General features: G+C 39.9%; 1 protein-coding gene across 2 annotated transcripts in view; it reads right to left on the reverse strand.

The window, feature by feature from the left end:
* The window catches only part of itga8 (integrin, alpha 8), a 284,139-nt gene that overhangs the window by 37,204 nt on the left and 231,314 nt on the right, over positions 1 to 15,621 (reverse strand). For both annotated transcript variants that reach the window (XM_069914329.1, XM_069914330.1), the window contains exon 27: positions 7,994 to 8,107. In XM_069914329.1, the coding sequence (XP_069770430.1) occupies positions 7,994 to 8,107 (114 nt within the window). The remainder of the gene's footprint in view (positions 1 to 7,993; positions 8,108 to 15,621) is intronic.

The following is a 15,621-nucleotide window of genomic DNA, read 5'->3' on the forward strand; positions in this document are numbered from 1 at the left end:
ATTCTGGATGTGAATGGGGGAGGTATGATTAATAAGTTTGAGATGGCACGAAGATTAGTTAGGTTGTGGATAGTGAGAAGGGTAGTCTTTGGCTACAGAATGCTATTGATCAGTTGGTAAGAAAGGGCAAAGAAATGGAACTTAATCCTGACAAACAGGAGGTGCTACCATTTGGGAGGACATATGAAGTTAGGAAATTCACAATGAATGATTGGGCATAAAGTTCACCAAGGACCCTCTATTAACCAGTACATGTCCAAGGATCCCCAAAGAAAGCAACACAGGTAGTCAGATAATGAAGAGACCATAAGGTTCAAGGTCCATAATTGTCATATATACAAATAGATAAAATTCTTTCACTTTTGTCATTCCTTAAAGACACACAATGGGACGCCATTAGTCTAGCATCCCTCCCAAGAATAGAAAGAGAAGCAAAATTGAATCCCTTCAGAGACGTTGATTGTCTGTGGACCCTACCACCTCCTCTGATGCCACCGCCTCCTGCAACCCCATCACCTCTGTAGTTGCATGATCTCCTGTCCTGTCCAGCAGTGAACCTGAGCTCCAGGCATCCAGGTCACCCTCCTTAGCCCATGGTTCACAAACTCCGATATGATTAGCACCCTCATGAATCTGGTTCCTGATAACTGGTTTGCACAAGCCAGTCTTCAGCAGCCTGACGCGAGTCCTTTGGCTATTGTACCTCACTCTGGTCCTCCAGCAGACTGCTTCTTCTCCGTGGGAGAAAGGGGGATATTCTCCCACTCTGGTGTGTGGCTCACTCAGATCCATGAGGATTTGCAGATGTAAATAAAAATGTCATCAGCCCATTTTAAAGGAGATTCAAATCTTTATGGGGCCATCAGGATCCAGACAGTAGGACCCTGTAGAGGTGTGTTGGAACAAGTGTGTCTGCTCCACCCTTGTCCACCCTCATCCACACTAGTGGCATCACTGCCATCATCACAGCTGCAGCTATACCACCGTTTTCTGTAAATCTCCATGACTAAATGACAGATGGCCTTTTTCCAAAGTTAAGCTCTAAAATCATAAGACATAGGAGCAGAAATAAGCTATTCAGCCTATCGTTTGCCCTGCCTTTCAATCATGAGCTGATTCATTCTCCCACTTAGCCTTATTCCTGGAGTTCTCCCCATAATCCTTGATTCCCTGGCTAATCAAGAACCTATCCATCTCTGACCTCCACAACCGCCTATGGCAACAAATTCCACAGAGTCACCACTATCTGTTTAAGATATTTCTCTGCTTCTCTGTTCTAAATGGACATCCTTCAATCCTGTACTTGTGACCTCTTATCCTAGACTCTCCCACCATGGGAAACAACCTTTCTACATCTGCTCTGTCCATTTTTATCAACAGTGAAATGTTTCGATGAGATTCCCCCTTCATTTTCATAAATTCCAAGAACAGTCAAACTTTTCTCATATGATAACCCTTTCATTCCTAGAATCATTCTTGTGAACCTCCTCTAAGTGTCAGCACAGCCTTTCCTAAAGGAGGAGTCCAAAACTGCTTACAATACTACAAGTGAGGTCTCACCAGTACCTTATAAAGCCTCAGCATTCCTGTTCTATTCCTCTTGAATGCCAGCAACTAACCTGCAAATTTATCTTCAGGCTATCCTGCACGATGACTCCCAAGTCCCAATGTATCTGTGAATTTTCAAATTTCCTGCCATTTAGAAAATAATCTGCCCATTTATTTCTTTTACCAACATGCATGAACATGCACTTTCCAACATTGTGTTTAATTTGCCACTTCTCTGCCCATTCTTCTAGTCTAAATCATTTTGCAGCTTCCCCATTTCCTTATCACTACCTTCTCTTCCACCTAACTTCATATCAGCTGCAAACTTGGCCACAAAGCCATTCATTCCATAATCTGGATCATTGATATACAATATAAAAAGAAGCAGCCCTAACACTGACCCCTGTGGAACAAACTAGCAACCGGCAACCAACCAGAATATGATCGTAGTATTTTGACTTCCAGCCAATCAGCCAGTGCTTGACCCCTGCTATTAGTTTCCTGTTGTATCAAGGGTTTTTTTAAAAATCTTGTTAGGAACCTTCATGTGCATTACCTAGTCAAAGGCTCTCTGACAAAACAAATACACAACACACACTGCCTCTCATTTATCTAGCCTGCTTGTCGCTTGTTCAAAGATTTCCAATAGATTTGTCAAGCAAAATGCTCCCTTAAGGAAACCATGCTGGCTTTAGCCTATCTTGCCATGTGCCTCCATTTCATCCTTGACCATCATCTCCAACATCCAACCACTGACTTCAGGCTAACGGGTCAATAATTTCCTTTCTGTTGCCTCCTTGCCTTCTTGAAGAGTGAAGGGACATTTGCAATTTTCCAGTTCTCCAGAACCATGCCAGAATTTATTGATTCCTGAAAGATCATTAACAATGTCTCCACAAACTCTACTGCTACTTCTTTCAGAACCTAAGGGTACAATTCATGTGGCTCGGGAGACTTATCTACCCTTTCTTGGATCATTTAGCTTTCTGAGTATCTTTTCCCTTGAAATAGTAACTGCATTCACTTCCCTTCCCTGATATCCTTCCACAGTGAAGAGTGATGCAAAATATTCATTTATCTCCTCTGCCATGTTGCTGATTACACTGGACAATGAAGATATTTCTTCTTGAACACTTTTGGGTATATTTTTTCGATTTTGGACTGCTGATCTCAAAAATTAAACTTTTCCTATCACGTACTGTGTTTTAAATATAACCTATTTTTGTGATTTCCTGTCATAATTGTCTACTAATATAATGACCACAAAGCAAGCTGTTTTGGCCAGTTCAAACATGCCTGGGCATGGACTCAGTTCAGGTGCTCTGCAAATGTTATCTTCAGCCTGGAATAGCATGGAAGGGATTTAAAGATGTTGTCGATAATTTTCTTGGCAAATACAGAGGACCAAACTACATCCAGCTAATTGACAACATGCTTCAAGTAAACAAAACCATGAAGTACAACATGTCATTGAAAATTAATTTTCTGCATTTGCACAGACTTATTCCCTGCTGATCTTGATGCAATCAGTGATGAATGTGGTGAAAGGTTTCACCAGGACATTGAGACCATGGAAAACTGGTATCAGGAAACTGGAATCCATCAAAACTGACTGGCTATTGTTGGACACTGACATGAGAGGCATCAGATGCTGAGTACAAACTAAAATCAGTGGCAAAACATTTTAGGTGACACAATGTCAGCATCACTATGCTAAATTCAACAGAAGTCCATTTAATGTTCTTCCAGATTCCAATGTGATACATCAAGTCTGAAATTATCTCCGTGTTCAGCTTGAAGTTGTCTATCACAATACAATTTTTTTTTAAAACAGGAAGCAAACCTTTTGAAAAATATTGTCATCCAGTGTAATATTTCTCAGCGTCATTTTCAAGTGGTCCTCTCACCTCTTTTTATATTCATGAAGCTTTTTGTATCCAGTTTGATATTATTTGCACTCCTACTCTCATACTTCATCTTTTCCCTCTTAAGATTTTTTTTTAGTTGCCTTTGGCAAGTTTTTAAAAACTTTCCAATCTTCTCACTATTTTTTTTCTTCCTTGTATACCCTCTCTTTTGTTTTTATGCTGGCTTTGATTTCCCTTGTCAGGAAAATTTGTGACATTTTTTCCCATTTGAATATTTCCTCTTTTAGTTATATATTTATCCTGCACCGTCCTTATTTGTGGCAAAAAATCCATCCATTGTTGCTTTGCTGTCCTCCCTACTAGTGCCCCCTTCCAATCGACTTTGGCCAGTTGCTCTCTCATGCCATTGTACTCCACTGAAATACCGACACAGCTTTATAGTCATCAGACTTTTTAAATCACTCATCCTTCTGGCATGCAGACTCCCACCGAAGAGGAAACAATCTGGGCCATGATAACACACGGAATGAAAAGATTCCACATTCTTGAATACCCAGAGGAGTACTGGGCACTAGTGATTCAAAGCATAAGCCTGCATAGTAGAAGATGAATGGAATGAGAGTGATAGAAAGTTTGATAACATTGATTTAAAGGGTGAAGGCCATTTATTATTGCATTAAAGACTAAATTGCCAGCATTGCTGTGGCCATGGGTCATTCCTCTTTCATGACTTAATCACCTACAACCATTCCAATGCTCACCAGCCCAGACCATAAATAAACATTGCCTGTTGCATGATTCCCAGCAGACATGGCCACACCCAACCATCATCCCAATCTTTGCATGGCTACTTGTCCCAATGCCAGTGCAAAATTCACATCCTTACATTCAAATATTGTTCTGGCTGTGCCCTTCCCAATTTCTGAAACATGTATAAACATGAAGCCCTCTCCTCCCCCAACATCTTCGACCCCCCCCCCCCCCCCCACAAACCCTTTGTTTCTATCTGGTCTCTCATTATACCTCTATAGTCATCTTGTCTTCTTGTCCTATTCCACCACCAGCTGCCATTGAACTTCTCTATAACCTGCCCCATTGTAGCCAACTCATCTTCCTCCACCTAAACATTTTGCTTCTCTGTGTTTGTAGCAGAATGTGGAGAACCATCACGCTGAACACTGGCCCTCCTCAGGGCTGTGCTCGGCCCACTCCTGTTCATGCTACTGACCCATGACTGCATCGCCATATCCAGCTCCAACAGTTTGCAGATGACACATCAGTTTGCAAATGACACAGCAGTATGCAAATGACACAACAGTAGTTGGCCTCATCAGCAACAATGATGTAATATAGAGAAGAGGTGGAAATCTTGTGGAATGGTGCAAGAGTAACAACCTGAGTCTCAATGCTGACCAGATGAAGGAGATGATCATCGACTTCAGGAGGACCAGGAATGACCACCCTCCACTTCACATTAACAACTCCATAGTGGAGAGAGTGGAGAGCACCAAGTTCCTTTGAGTTCACTTAACTAGTGACCTACCGTGGACATTCAACATCTCCTCACTTGTCAGGAAGGTGCAACAGTGACCGTACTTCCTGAGAAGACTAAAGTGGGCAAGGCTACTGACCACCAACATGTCAACCTTCTATAGCTCTATTGAGAGCGTCTTTGCTGGCTACATCGCAGAATGGTATGGTTATTCCAGAGAAATGCACCAGAGGTCAATCCATAGGACCATAAGAGTGGCAGAAAGGATCAATGGAGTCTCTTCCCCCCCCCCCCCACCCATCAGCATGATCTACCAGGATTTCTGTCTGAAGAGGGTGTGCAAAATCATTGAGGACCCCTTCCACCCTGCACACAGCATCTTTCAGCTGCTCCCGTCGGGAAAGAGATGCAGGAGTATCAGAGCCAGCACCACCAGGCTGAGGAACAGCTTCTTCCCATGGGCAGTGAGAATGCTGAATAACCAAAGAACTGCTCACACTAACCATCCAAGACATATGAGAATATGTACAAAACAATATTTATTTATACAGATAAAATACTTGTTTTGCATATGTATTATTTGTCTGTATGTGTGTAATGTCTCGTTATATGTCTGCATGTTTAGTACCAAGGACCAGAGAACACTGTTTCATCAGGTTGTACTTATGAAACCAGTTGACAATAAATTTGACTTGATTACTTGAGGAACTCTGCCCAGAATCTTGCTCTGGATCCATTAGTACAACAGGTAAAATAATTTGCCAAAGGTCACATGAGCATCAGGGAAACTCTCTAAGAAGCAGTTTGGGTAACAGGCCTGTACTCTGCTGGTCATCTGAGAATTTGGGAACTCATGCAGTTATTATAATTACCCCTATTCATTTAGTACCATCCCACTCTCAGATCAACCGCCACGCATTCCTAGCCCAGATTTATTTTTTCTTGTCCACCTCAACCAGCTAGCAGACAGACTTGCTAAAAGACCTGTGCAGATCACACAAAGTCAACAATTCTTTCCTAAGCTAGTACTTGTAGCTCATTCCTCCTGAAGCCGGAGTATTATTTTTGGATACAAATTCAGGTTTTGTAATTATTTTGGCCTACTGAACCCTTATTTTATCCATCCCATCACCGATGATCTCCAAATTACTGAGGTCCTCAGTTATGGAGTTCTCTGCTTCCCTATTTCTCATATCTTAAGGCATTCCTGAACGTCTCCCTCAATTTCTCCTTTTATGACAGTTTGTTCAATAATGCTCCTTTTTCCTGGAATAGTCTACAATATTAAAAGATTTTCTGTGCATAGTTACTATTGTTCCCATGAGCAAACAATCAAAATTAAGATGCATCTACTTTGAAAAATCTTTAGGTCATCATTTCAATCACATTATTGATTGCTTTAATATAATAAAAATATGTACTGTAAAGACTGCGCATTCAGATACTTCAGGGGGATATGTCTTAAGCCAATAAATGTCAAAAGCTTTATGTGGCTCAGGTGCTCATCCAGAGAGTTGTATCTAACCAAGGAGAAGGGAAATGAGAGAATTCCAGACATCTACATGTCAGAAGAATGCCAAAGATTGTGCAAGGTTTTCCACTTGAAAACTTGGGTAGCCAGCACAACTGAAGCAAGCTACAGAAAAAATCAGCATAAGGAACTTCTTGAGGGGGCTGATCTATGAGGCAAAAGTCACCACCATATTCACATCAGTCATTCAAGAGATGACATTGGTGACAATAACAATGACTTGCAATTGGAATGAAATAGAGACCTTGAAAAAAAAGCTTTACATCTGTTCAGTTGCATACATAAAAATTTAATGGGTTTTGAATTAAAAACAAACACATTGTGAAGCTGATAAAATGTGTTAAGCAATCTAATTTAGAGTTCAATTAGTTCAAAAGAAAATCTTGTCTTTACATAGTCTCTGCTGTTACTTAAGTACTTAAAAAAAATAATTGCCCAGGCCTCCATCCACAGACTTTCAAACTTCAAGAAAGATGGCTTTTATACTCTGTTCATGATTCTAGGACTCAAATTCATATTTTCTTTATTTTTATGCTCTATCTTTTGTCTCCCTTCTTGAAGATATTGGCCAGAGGTTCAGGTGCAGATGGTGCTTGGAATGATGAGACCAGAGGTGCCCCAGACACTGGAGACTTGGATCTTATAATAGAGCACATGTAAAACTGGAAAAGTTTGGAGATGATTACATTACTAAATGGCAGATTAGGGCTCTTTAGCTGCAATTGCTCCAAACAGCATGTTAATAATTTAGAATCGAGTTTCTGTCCCATTGGGAAAAGTGGAAACAGTGGCTCTGGAGCTGCTTTTCATTTTGCACCTGTAGATTATAGAGCTCGAGTACAAATTTCCAAAATTAAACAAGTAAAGCAGGAACATGATAGCTGAAAAACTGGGCACAAATTTACCCAATGCAACCAAAATGTTTTTATTTTAACTACAAATCAACTTTTTTTTTTCTTGTTCAAGAAATGAAGACTATCTGATTCTATGGTCTGTGGTAATACACCATTATCTTTTTTTTTATTCTGCAGAATTGCAACATTTCCAAAACTAGAGATTTGCATTTTAATTCTGCATCACATCTAGCTAATAGCTGGCACATTCATACAGAAGATGAAGATGTTTGATGAAGAATCTGTGCACAAGTGTATTCTACCCAACTCCCCAGCAACAAACCACATGGAATATTGAGTACTTTGATGAAGTTACATTCAATCATACCCTTTTGTGTTGTTATACAACATTTTATAGTGATCGTTCAAGGGTATTAGAAGCAGCATTTATAACTGGGGCTAAAACATAGAAGCAGAATTGATTAATTGAAAAATTTACAGATACAACAAAAATCTTGTAGGTAATGTGTGTAACATTGAAGAAACCATGAACCCTCATTGAACTGAATAGATACGCAAATTTCTAAATGCAGGGAAATAACTAACCAATCCAACCAAAGAATGTTTTAACCGATTGTTCTTTTAAGAATCTTCATTCAAGACTAGCCTTTTCCTTTGTAGGCCACTATACATCAGGTTCACAATGAACTATGCGCATTACCTTTAAGAAGGTCTGGACCCAGATGCGAGACCGAATCTTTAGCACCGCACTCTGCCCCCTCCGCAGTTCACCAATGTGACAGATTATACTTGTGCATTCAACATTGCTACAATTCTGTGAAAGAAAAGTTATGAGAAAAAAATACACTTAGTAAAATGAAAGCTGATGGTTTTCACATAATTCCTCGATTTCCTTTTGCTTTCAGCGATCATAAATTTTGCAAGAACTCAAAACAGACCCATGCAAATGACTGCTATAAAATGTTTTTATTCATTTACATTCATGAAAAAGAAAGCTTGTAAACGTGGTAACTGCCCTTCCTGACTAATGCCATATCTTGAACTGCTGTGGAAGTACAACTGAAGGGATTGCTGAAAACAATTAATAAAACAAGACAAGCTCAGTAACGGTTTGCCCGGATTGTCTCCTAAAGCCTTGTAGTCCAAGTAGTTAATGGACATTTCTTATTTACTTACTTAATACATAAAAAGTTCTTCATTCATGCTGTTTTGAGATGATAAAAAAGATGCAATAAATGCAAATCGATTGGAGCCAGGATCAAACTACGGTGGTGTCAGTTTTATATCTAAATGTATATATATTTTTATTCACCACTTTCTGTGAATGCCTTTCAACAGAAGTATAACCACTGATGATGAAAGCTTAAGACAATTTTTCAACTTATCTAAAATATTGGTTAAAAAACAGAGATAATTTTTTGATAATGCACAGTTGACAGAGGTGTAGCTTGGGAAATGGGAGACCTAATCTCATGTAACTAACTGACAGGCTGCCTGATTTCTCCTGTTTAATTTGAAGACACCAACTGATGCCAGATTTTCACTGCAGACTTGCATTCCAATTTGTAAATCAAATGCTTACAAGTTCCACAACAAACATTGTGTCTCTAGACTAGATGATTCAAAAGATGTTTTCTCTATAAAACCTGGGGATATTTAAAGCCCCAAGACTTGGCCTCCTCAAGCTGGCCACATAAAGTGAAATGGTGGTTTCTATTTGAGGTTAAAAATTTTGTTTCAAATTCCTCTTTTCTCCATGGGGGATTGCTTGTTTTTTCCATCGAGTGTCATTCTTTCCTTGTGAACCTATCATTCTGGGTTGTTGCCGATATGCAAGTTCTGCTTGTATATTTCTAGGTTGTAAAAAATAATAATGACAGGATTCTCATCATATTCCCAAATTAAGATAGGAGAAAGACAATTGTGAGGAGTTTACTAAAGCTACTTTACCAAGAAACTGAAGCATTTTGACCATTCTAATATTAGCCTGACAGCTGCATTAAAGATTTATACCTATGTTAATCATATTTTCCTGCAGTTGGCCCACATCCCTCCACTCTTTTCCTATCTATGTCCAAATACTTTTTAGATGCTATTGTTCGACTTGCCTCTATCAACTCCTCTGACAGTTTGTTCCATATACCCACCACGATTTGAGTGAAAAGCCCCTTTCTCACTGCCAACCTTTACAGAAAAATTTGTAGGGCAAGCTGACCCTGGGAGCCTTTCACACTGCACCATTATTTGCAGGTAATTCTAAAACTCATGATTTTAAGAGGTGGTGGGAGGGGGGGGGGGGGGGAGAGTCCCACCTCCAGCAATGACATTGTGGGTGACGTGGTATGTACTCATCGGAAGTCACACAGAAGTCTAATCATGCAGTTAGTAATGGAGAACGGATTTGATTTTTGAACGCTGGCTCTGCAACTCCGTGGTTGTATTATAAACCAGGCATGTCTTGTCAGCACTGTTATCAATGCTGTGTTACAAACACCGGCCGAAGAAGATCACTGTTTCATGAAGCATATAAGGAAAATCAGGGAGGAGGAGGAGGAGGAGGAGGCAGATTGGCAGGTTGAGTTGTGTAGTCATAGATGTAAACAGAGGCTTATTCTGACTTTCTGTTTTAAAAACGCCAATTTAAAACTAGAGCCCACCACTGAGATACACACACACAGGTGCTGATGTCATCGATCATACCTGGTTGGACTGGTTGACATTTTACATTGCCAGAAAGCGATTGGTGAGTTAACTCAGCTGGGCTCTGACAACCTGCTCCCTCCATGCATCAGATCCCGGTTGAAATCTATACACCCTGATCGGTTATGTCATTTCACATCGTGCAATTTGACCCGCGATATTGGGAGGTTAACTCAGGTATAATTGGCAGTGTGAAAGGGGCTAAAAACTAGCCTCGTAATCTCCTTCAAATATTTCCCCTCTCACCTTCAGCCTAGTTCTAGACTCCCCTACTTTTGGAAAAAAGGTTCAAAATATGCTATGCCTCTCTTAATTTTATAAATTTCTATAAGGTCACACATCAGCTTTCTGCGCTCTAGTAAGAATAATCGCAGCCTATCCAATCTCTTCTTGAAACTAAAGCCCTATATTCAGGCAACATCCTAGTGAGTTTCTTGTTTATTCTTAACATGGCATGTTGCTGGTTCAAAGTGTCCTTACTCTAAGGACATCATCCTCATGGATCAGTTTGCCTAACTGTTGTGCCTATACAGTAAAGAGTGAATATTATCCACTCTTGATTATCCAAAACAATAAAGACTCGTTTCACTATATCATGGATGTGGCTGTCAGAAAGAAGATCAACTGGAACTGTAGATCCATAAAGAGAAAATACTTCCACAGAAAAAAAAGAGTGAGTGGTGGGCAGTTTTAAGGAAGATCTGAATGAGTGGAATTTTAAAATAGTCATCTTAATTGATCCTCTTTTGACTTAAATTGTCAAGCAAATTATTTAAATATACTAATAGTTATGACTTACCAGGAGAACTGTTACCAGTTATTTTGCTTGTGGACATAAATTTTTGTTACATTTTCAAGAGAAATTCTTGATGGTATTAAGAAATGAAAATACAGTATATACTTACCAAGCCTCTAGAAACTGCACCTAATTAAAGCCATTGTCAAATTCTCACAATAATTAAGCAATGGCATAATTATTATATTTCATTTATTTACAGAGCCATTTCATCTTTTGCACTTTAAAACATCAATGTTAATAATGACCATATCGATCAATTTAAGGGAAAAATGCTGGGTAGATCTCGTGCAATGCTCACAGGGCATTTGGCATTTGAAAAGGTTATTAAGGAAACTCATTTCCAGAAATAACTAAATTATTCATTGATCATCTATCAAACTGAATACCCAGGGGCTATGTTTACTACCTCCAACAATGAATTACAAAAGTTACAGTTAGACAAAAATAAGACCAAATCACATCAGAAAAGTCTCAATTATTAAAAAGTAAAGAAATCAAAAGCTTGCAAAGAATAATTGAGTCAACTGGGCATTTGAAAATTTCTAGCTCATACATACAATTATTTCAGAAGGAAATCCACGTTGCAAATCCGTGAATCCAACCAAGCGGGACTGCTTTATGCTTTATTTGTTATTATTTTGACCATGCTTGTTGTAAATCCAACAGGGGCCTCAGGATAGACAGGAAGGTAAGGGAGTTGAGGTAGTGTTTTTAGATCAGGGCAATGGAGAGAGATGATACAAGATATAAGTTACAGTGGATGCATTTTTGGTAATTTACTCTGGGCAGGTGTTGGCAGATTGGAAGACAGCAAATGTCATGCCACTGTTTAAAAAAGGATATAGGGAAAAAACAGAAACTATAGACCAGTCATCTGAATGCCTGTAGTTGAGGAAATGTTTGAAGCTATCATTAAGGAAGAAATAGTGAGACATCTGGATAGAAATTGCTCCATCAAGCATGGATTCAGGAAGGGGAGGCCATGTCTGACAAATTTACTGACCACAACTCCCTGACTTTTAGCATAGCCACAGACAAGGCTAAGAGCAGACAAAATCGGAAAGTGTTTAATTGGAGAAGGGCTAATTCAAATGGAATTAGGCAGAAACTAGGGAGAGTAAATTGTGAACAGATGTGCTCAGAGAAAAGCACAGCAGAAATATGGAGGATGATTAGTGACCACTTGCTCAGGTTTCGAATAGGTTAGTCCTGTTGTGATGGGGCTGACCAGAGAGGTGAGACAGCAATTCAAGAGGAAGGAGGAAGTATATGTAAAGTTCAGGAAGCAAAAGTCAACAATAGCTCTTAAGAATTATATGGTAGCTAGGAAAAAAATTAAGAAAGGACTTAGGAGAGCTAGAAAAGTTCATGAGAATCCCTTAGCAAGTAGAATAAAGGAAAACCCAATGTGTTTTACACATACGTGAAGAACAGATGGATAAAGACATCACAGCCAAACTAATAGGATCTTTAGCAAGCTAGATGCTTACAATGGATACTGCAACATGAAACTAGATGAGGAATCAACACTTCTAACAATGTTCAATATTTCATTTGGTCGTTACATGTTCCTGTGACTACCTTTCGGCCTAAAGGTGAGCCAGGACATGTTCCAACAGAAGGTCGATGAGACCTATAGAGGGTGTAAAGGTGCTGTTGGCATCGCAGATGACATCCAAGTTTTTGGCAGAGATGGAAAATCTCATGATCTTCATCTACATGAGGCCATGGAGAGAACAAGTGAAGTTGGAATTAAACTTAATGCAGACGAATGCAGTATAAAAGAGAAGGAATGCCAATTCTTCAGAATGGTGCATTCTCCTGATGGGGTAAAGCCAAGCCCAGAGAACATTAAAGACATTGTCGAGATGGAGCACCCAAAGGACAAAAAGGAACTCAGAAGTTTCCTTGGGATGGTCCAGTACACAAGTTCTTTCATATCACATACGTCAGACTACACAGCAAACAGAGAATTTCAGTGGTCACCATCACATCAGAGAAGTTTTGACCTGCTCAAAGAAATAATATGAAGAGAAGTGGAGATGAGATACTATGATAAGAGAAAAAAAGCCCTCATTTTGCAAGTAAGTGCATCTAACAGAGGCCTTGGTGCAGTATTAGTACAAGAAGGAAAACTAATAGCTTTTGCCTCAAAAGCACTAACAACAGCGGAGACCAGATATGCCAATATTGAGAGAGAGCTGTTGGCAGTTATATGCAGATGCGAGAAGTTTCACAAGTTTCTGGATGGAAGAAAGTTTATAGTGGAAAGTAATTATCGCCCACTGGACCATGTCCAGAGAAAGAACCTAAACAAGGCAGCAGCTAGACTGCAGAGATTACTTCTACGACTACAATGCTATGACTTTGACTTAAAATACATACCAGGCAAAGAGATGGTGCTTGTTGACACCTTGTCACGACTTTCCCCGAATGAAAAATATGAAATGGAAGACATGGGGATCAAGATGCATCATCTCGTCAGTGTGACCAGTAATAAGCTAAGCCAGATCAGAGAAGAAAGCAGTAAGGACAATGTGTTGCGAATGCCTTCTCAACAGGTTATACAAGGATGGCCAGAGAGGATAGAGCAGCTAAGCCTTCATTACGTCAATATTGGTCCATCAGAGACAACATATCGTTGGAGAATGGGGTTCTGCTGGCTGGATCAAGACTGATTATACCTGAAACAATGCAGAAAGGGATTCTCCAGAAAATACATGAAGGCCACATGGGAATGAAGAAATGCAAAGTCAGCTGTGTACTGGACTGGTATATACAAAGACATTAAAACTATGGTGACTACATTTCAGATATGCCAAAAGTACAGAAACACACCACAAAAAGAGAAAGTACCTGCTAGACCATGACACACATTGGATGAAGACTTGTTCACTGAGAATCAAGAGTGGTATTTAATAGTAGCCTGTTACTACTCTACGTTTCCATTCATCAAAAGGGTAAAAGACCTGAGAGTGTCAACCATCACCTCAAAAATGAGGGCACTCCTTGCTGAACAAGGAATACCCAGGCACGTAATATGTGTCAATGGAACACAGTTCACAACACAAGAATTCAGAAAGCTGGCTGCAGAGTATGGGTTTGTTATCACTAGATCATCCCCTTACTACCCCAGAGGTCATTGAAAGACAAGTGCAAACTGTGAAACCCACACTAAAGTGTCGTGAAACAAATGAAGACCCATACCTAGCTCTTCTATCATTACGAACAACTCCTTTAATGGCTGACATTAAGTTCCCGGCAGAACTTCTAAATGGCAGGAGATACAAAATAACTCTACCAAGGAAAATACACCCTCCTGAAGACCAGGAGGAAACCAGAAGAAGGATGCCAGCATTATAACAAACATTTACAAACATTGACAGAATGTGCATATTCAAGAACCAATGTTGAAAACATGGATCCCAGCAAAGGTCATCAGAGAAGCTGAGACATCAAGATCATACATTGTTGAGACAGACTCTGGCAATCAGCTGAGGAGAAACAGAATTCACATCTGGCTATCACAAGATGTGATGAAGCAGAAAGCTTTAATACCAGCAAAGCCTGCAACACTAATATCAAGTGAGGAGACCACAACCTCTAATACTGAAACATCAACACAGCAGTTGTCAGGTGAAGCACAACAAGCTACATCACCTACACGTGCCAGCAACACAGAGCCCAACGGTCGCAGCCAAATCAACAAGATGGAGAAGCAACATACTGCCACCAGTGTGATATTGATAAGAACTATTTAACAATAGTTGTGTAAATAAATGAATGTATAAGTTCAGTTATTTAAGTGGCACTGGAAAGAAAATGATAAGAACACAATTTTTCTTAATCTTGAGAAGGAGGGATATTATATAGTTTGAATAATGTGAGCTATTTTGTAACCACATAAGAATACACCCTTCTCACTGTAGTAACTGTAGTGCACCACTGTGGGCCGTAGAGGTGTGTGTGTGTGTGTGTGTGTGTGTGTGTGTGTGTGTGTGTGTGTGTGTGTGTGTGTGTGTGTGTGTGTGTGTGTGTGTGTGTGTGTGTGTGTGTGTGTGTGTGTGTGTGTGTGTGTGTGAGTAATGCAAGAAACATAACAAGTTCAGTCTTTCAAATTCAGTGTTGAAATTTAAGGCCCCGAATTAATGTTAAACTGATGGGAAGACTGGAGTTGTGGCTTCTATAGACTCAAGAATTCTTCTTGCGTTGCCTTTGAAGAAATGTTCTTCCACAGTTGTGGTCATAATACTCCTGTCTTTTTGTAGACAAGGCTTGAACTGGACAGTCTCCACGAAGTTTCCAAGACCCTGGCACCTCTAAGTGACCTCCACTGCGAGTCACAGTCAAAATGATGCACTTTTCTTCCTAAAAAGACTCTCCTGGCACAGGTCAATCCTCTGAAAAGGCCCAGTCATTCACAGAGCTGGCTGTGCCCTGAATTCCACAAAAAAAAGCTGGCCACAAGAGCTGGTTCAAAAAGCTGTTTTCTCTCCAGCCGTCAGAATGGTTCTCTCTGCAAATATCACAGTTCCTTTGCAAAAGTATTGAATTCAGGAACAAACTTTCCCTCATTTCTTCCAATGTATCAGATTGTCACTGGATGGTGACTTGTGCTTGTGTGAAATGTCAACTGTGACAATTCAGTGCCTCCTTTCTATACTATCCCTTTCAGTGATAATCACATTTTACTAAAACAGGTACTCGTAATAGGGATAGCATGTGCCTGGAGGCAGAGGAGCTAGGGGAGGTCCTAAATGAATACTTTGGTTCAGTGTTCACCATCGAGAGGGACCTTGGTGAATGTGAGATTAATGTAGAACAGGCAG

This window comes from Narcine bancroftii, chromosome 1, assembly GCF_036971445.1.
Source record: "Narcine bancroftii isolate sNarBan1 chromosome 1, sNarBan1.hap1, whole genome shotgun sequence".
Lineage (NCBI taxonomy): Eukaryota > Metazoa > Chordata > Chondrichthyes > Torpediniformes > Narcinidae > Narcine > Narcine bancroftii.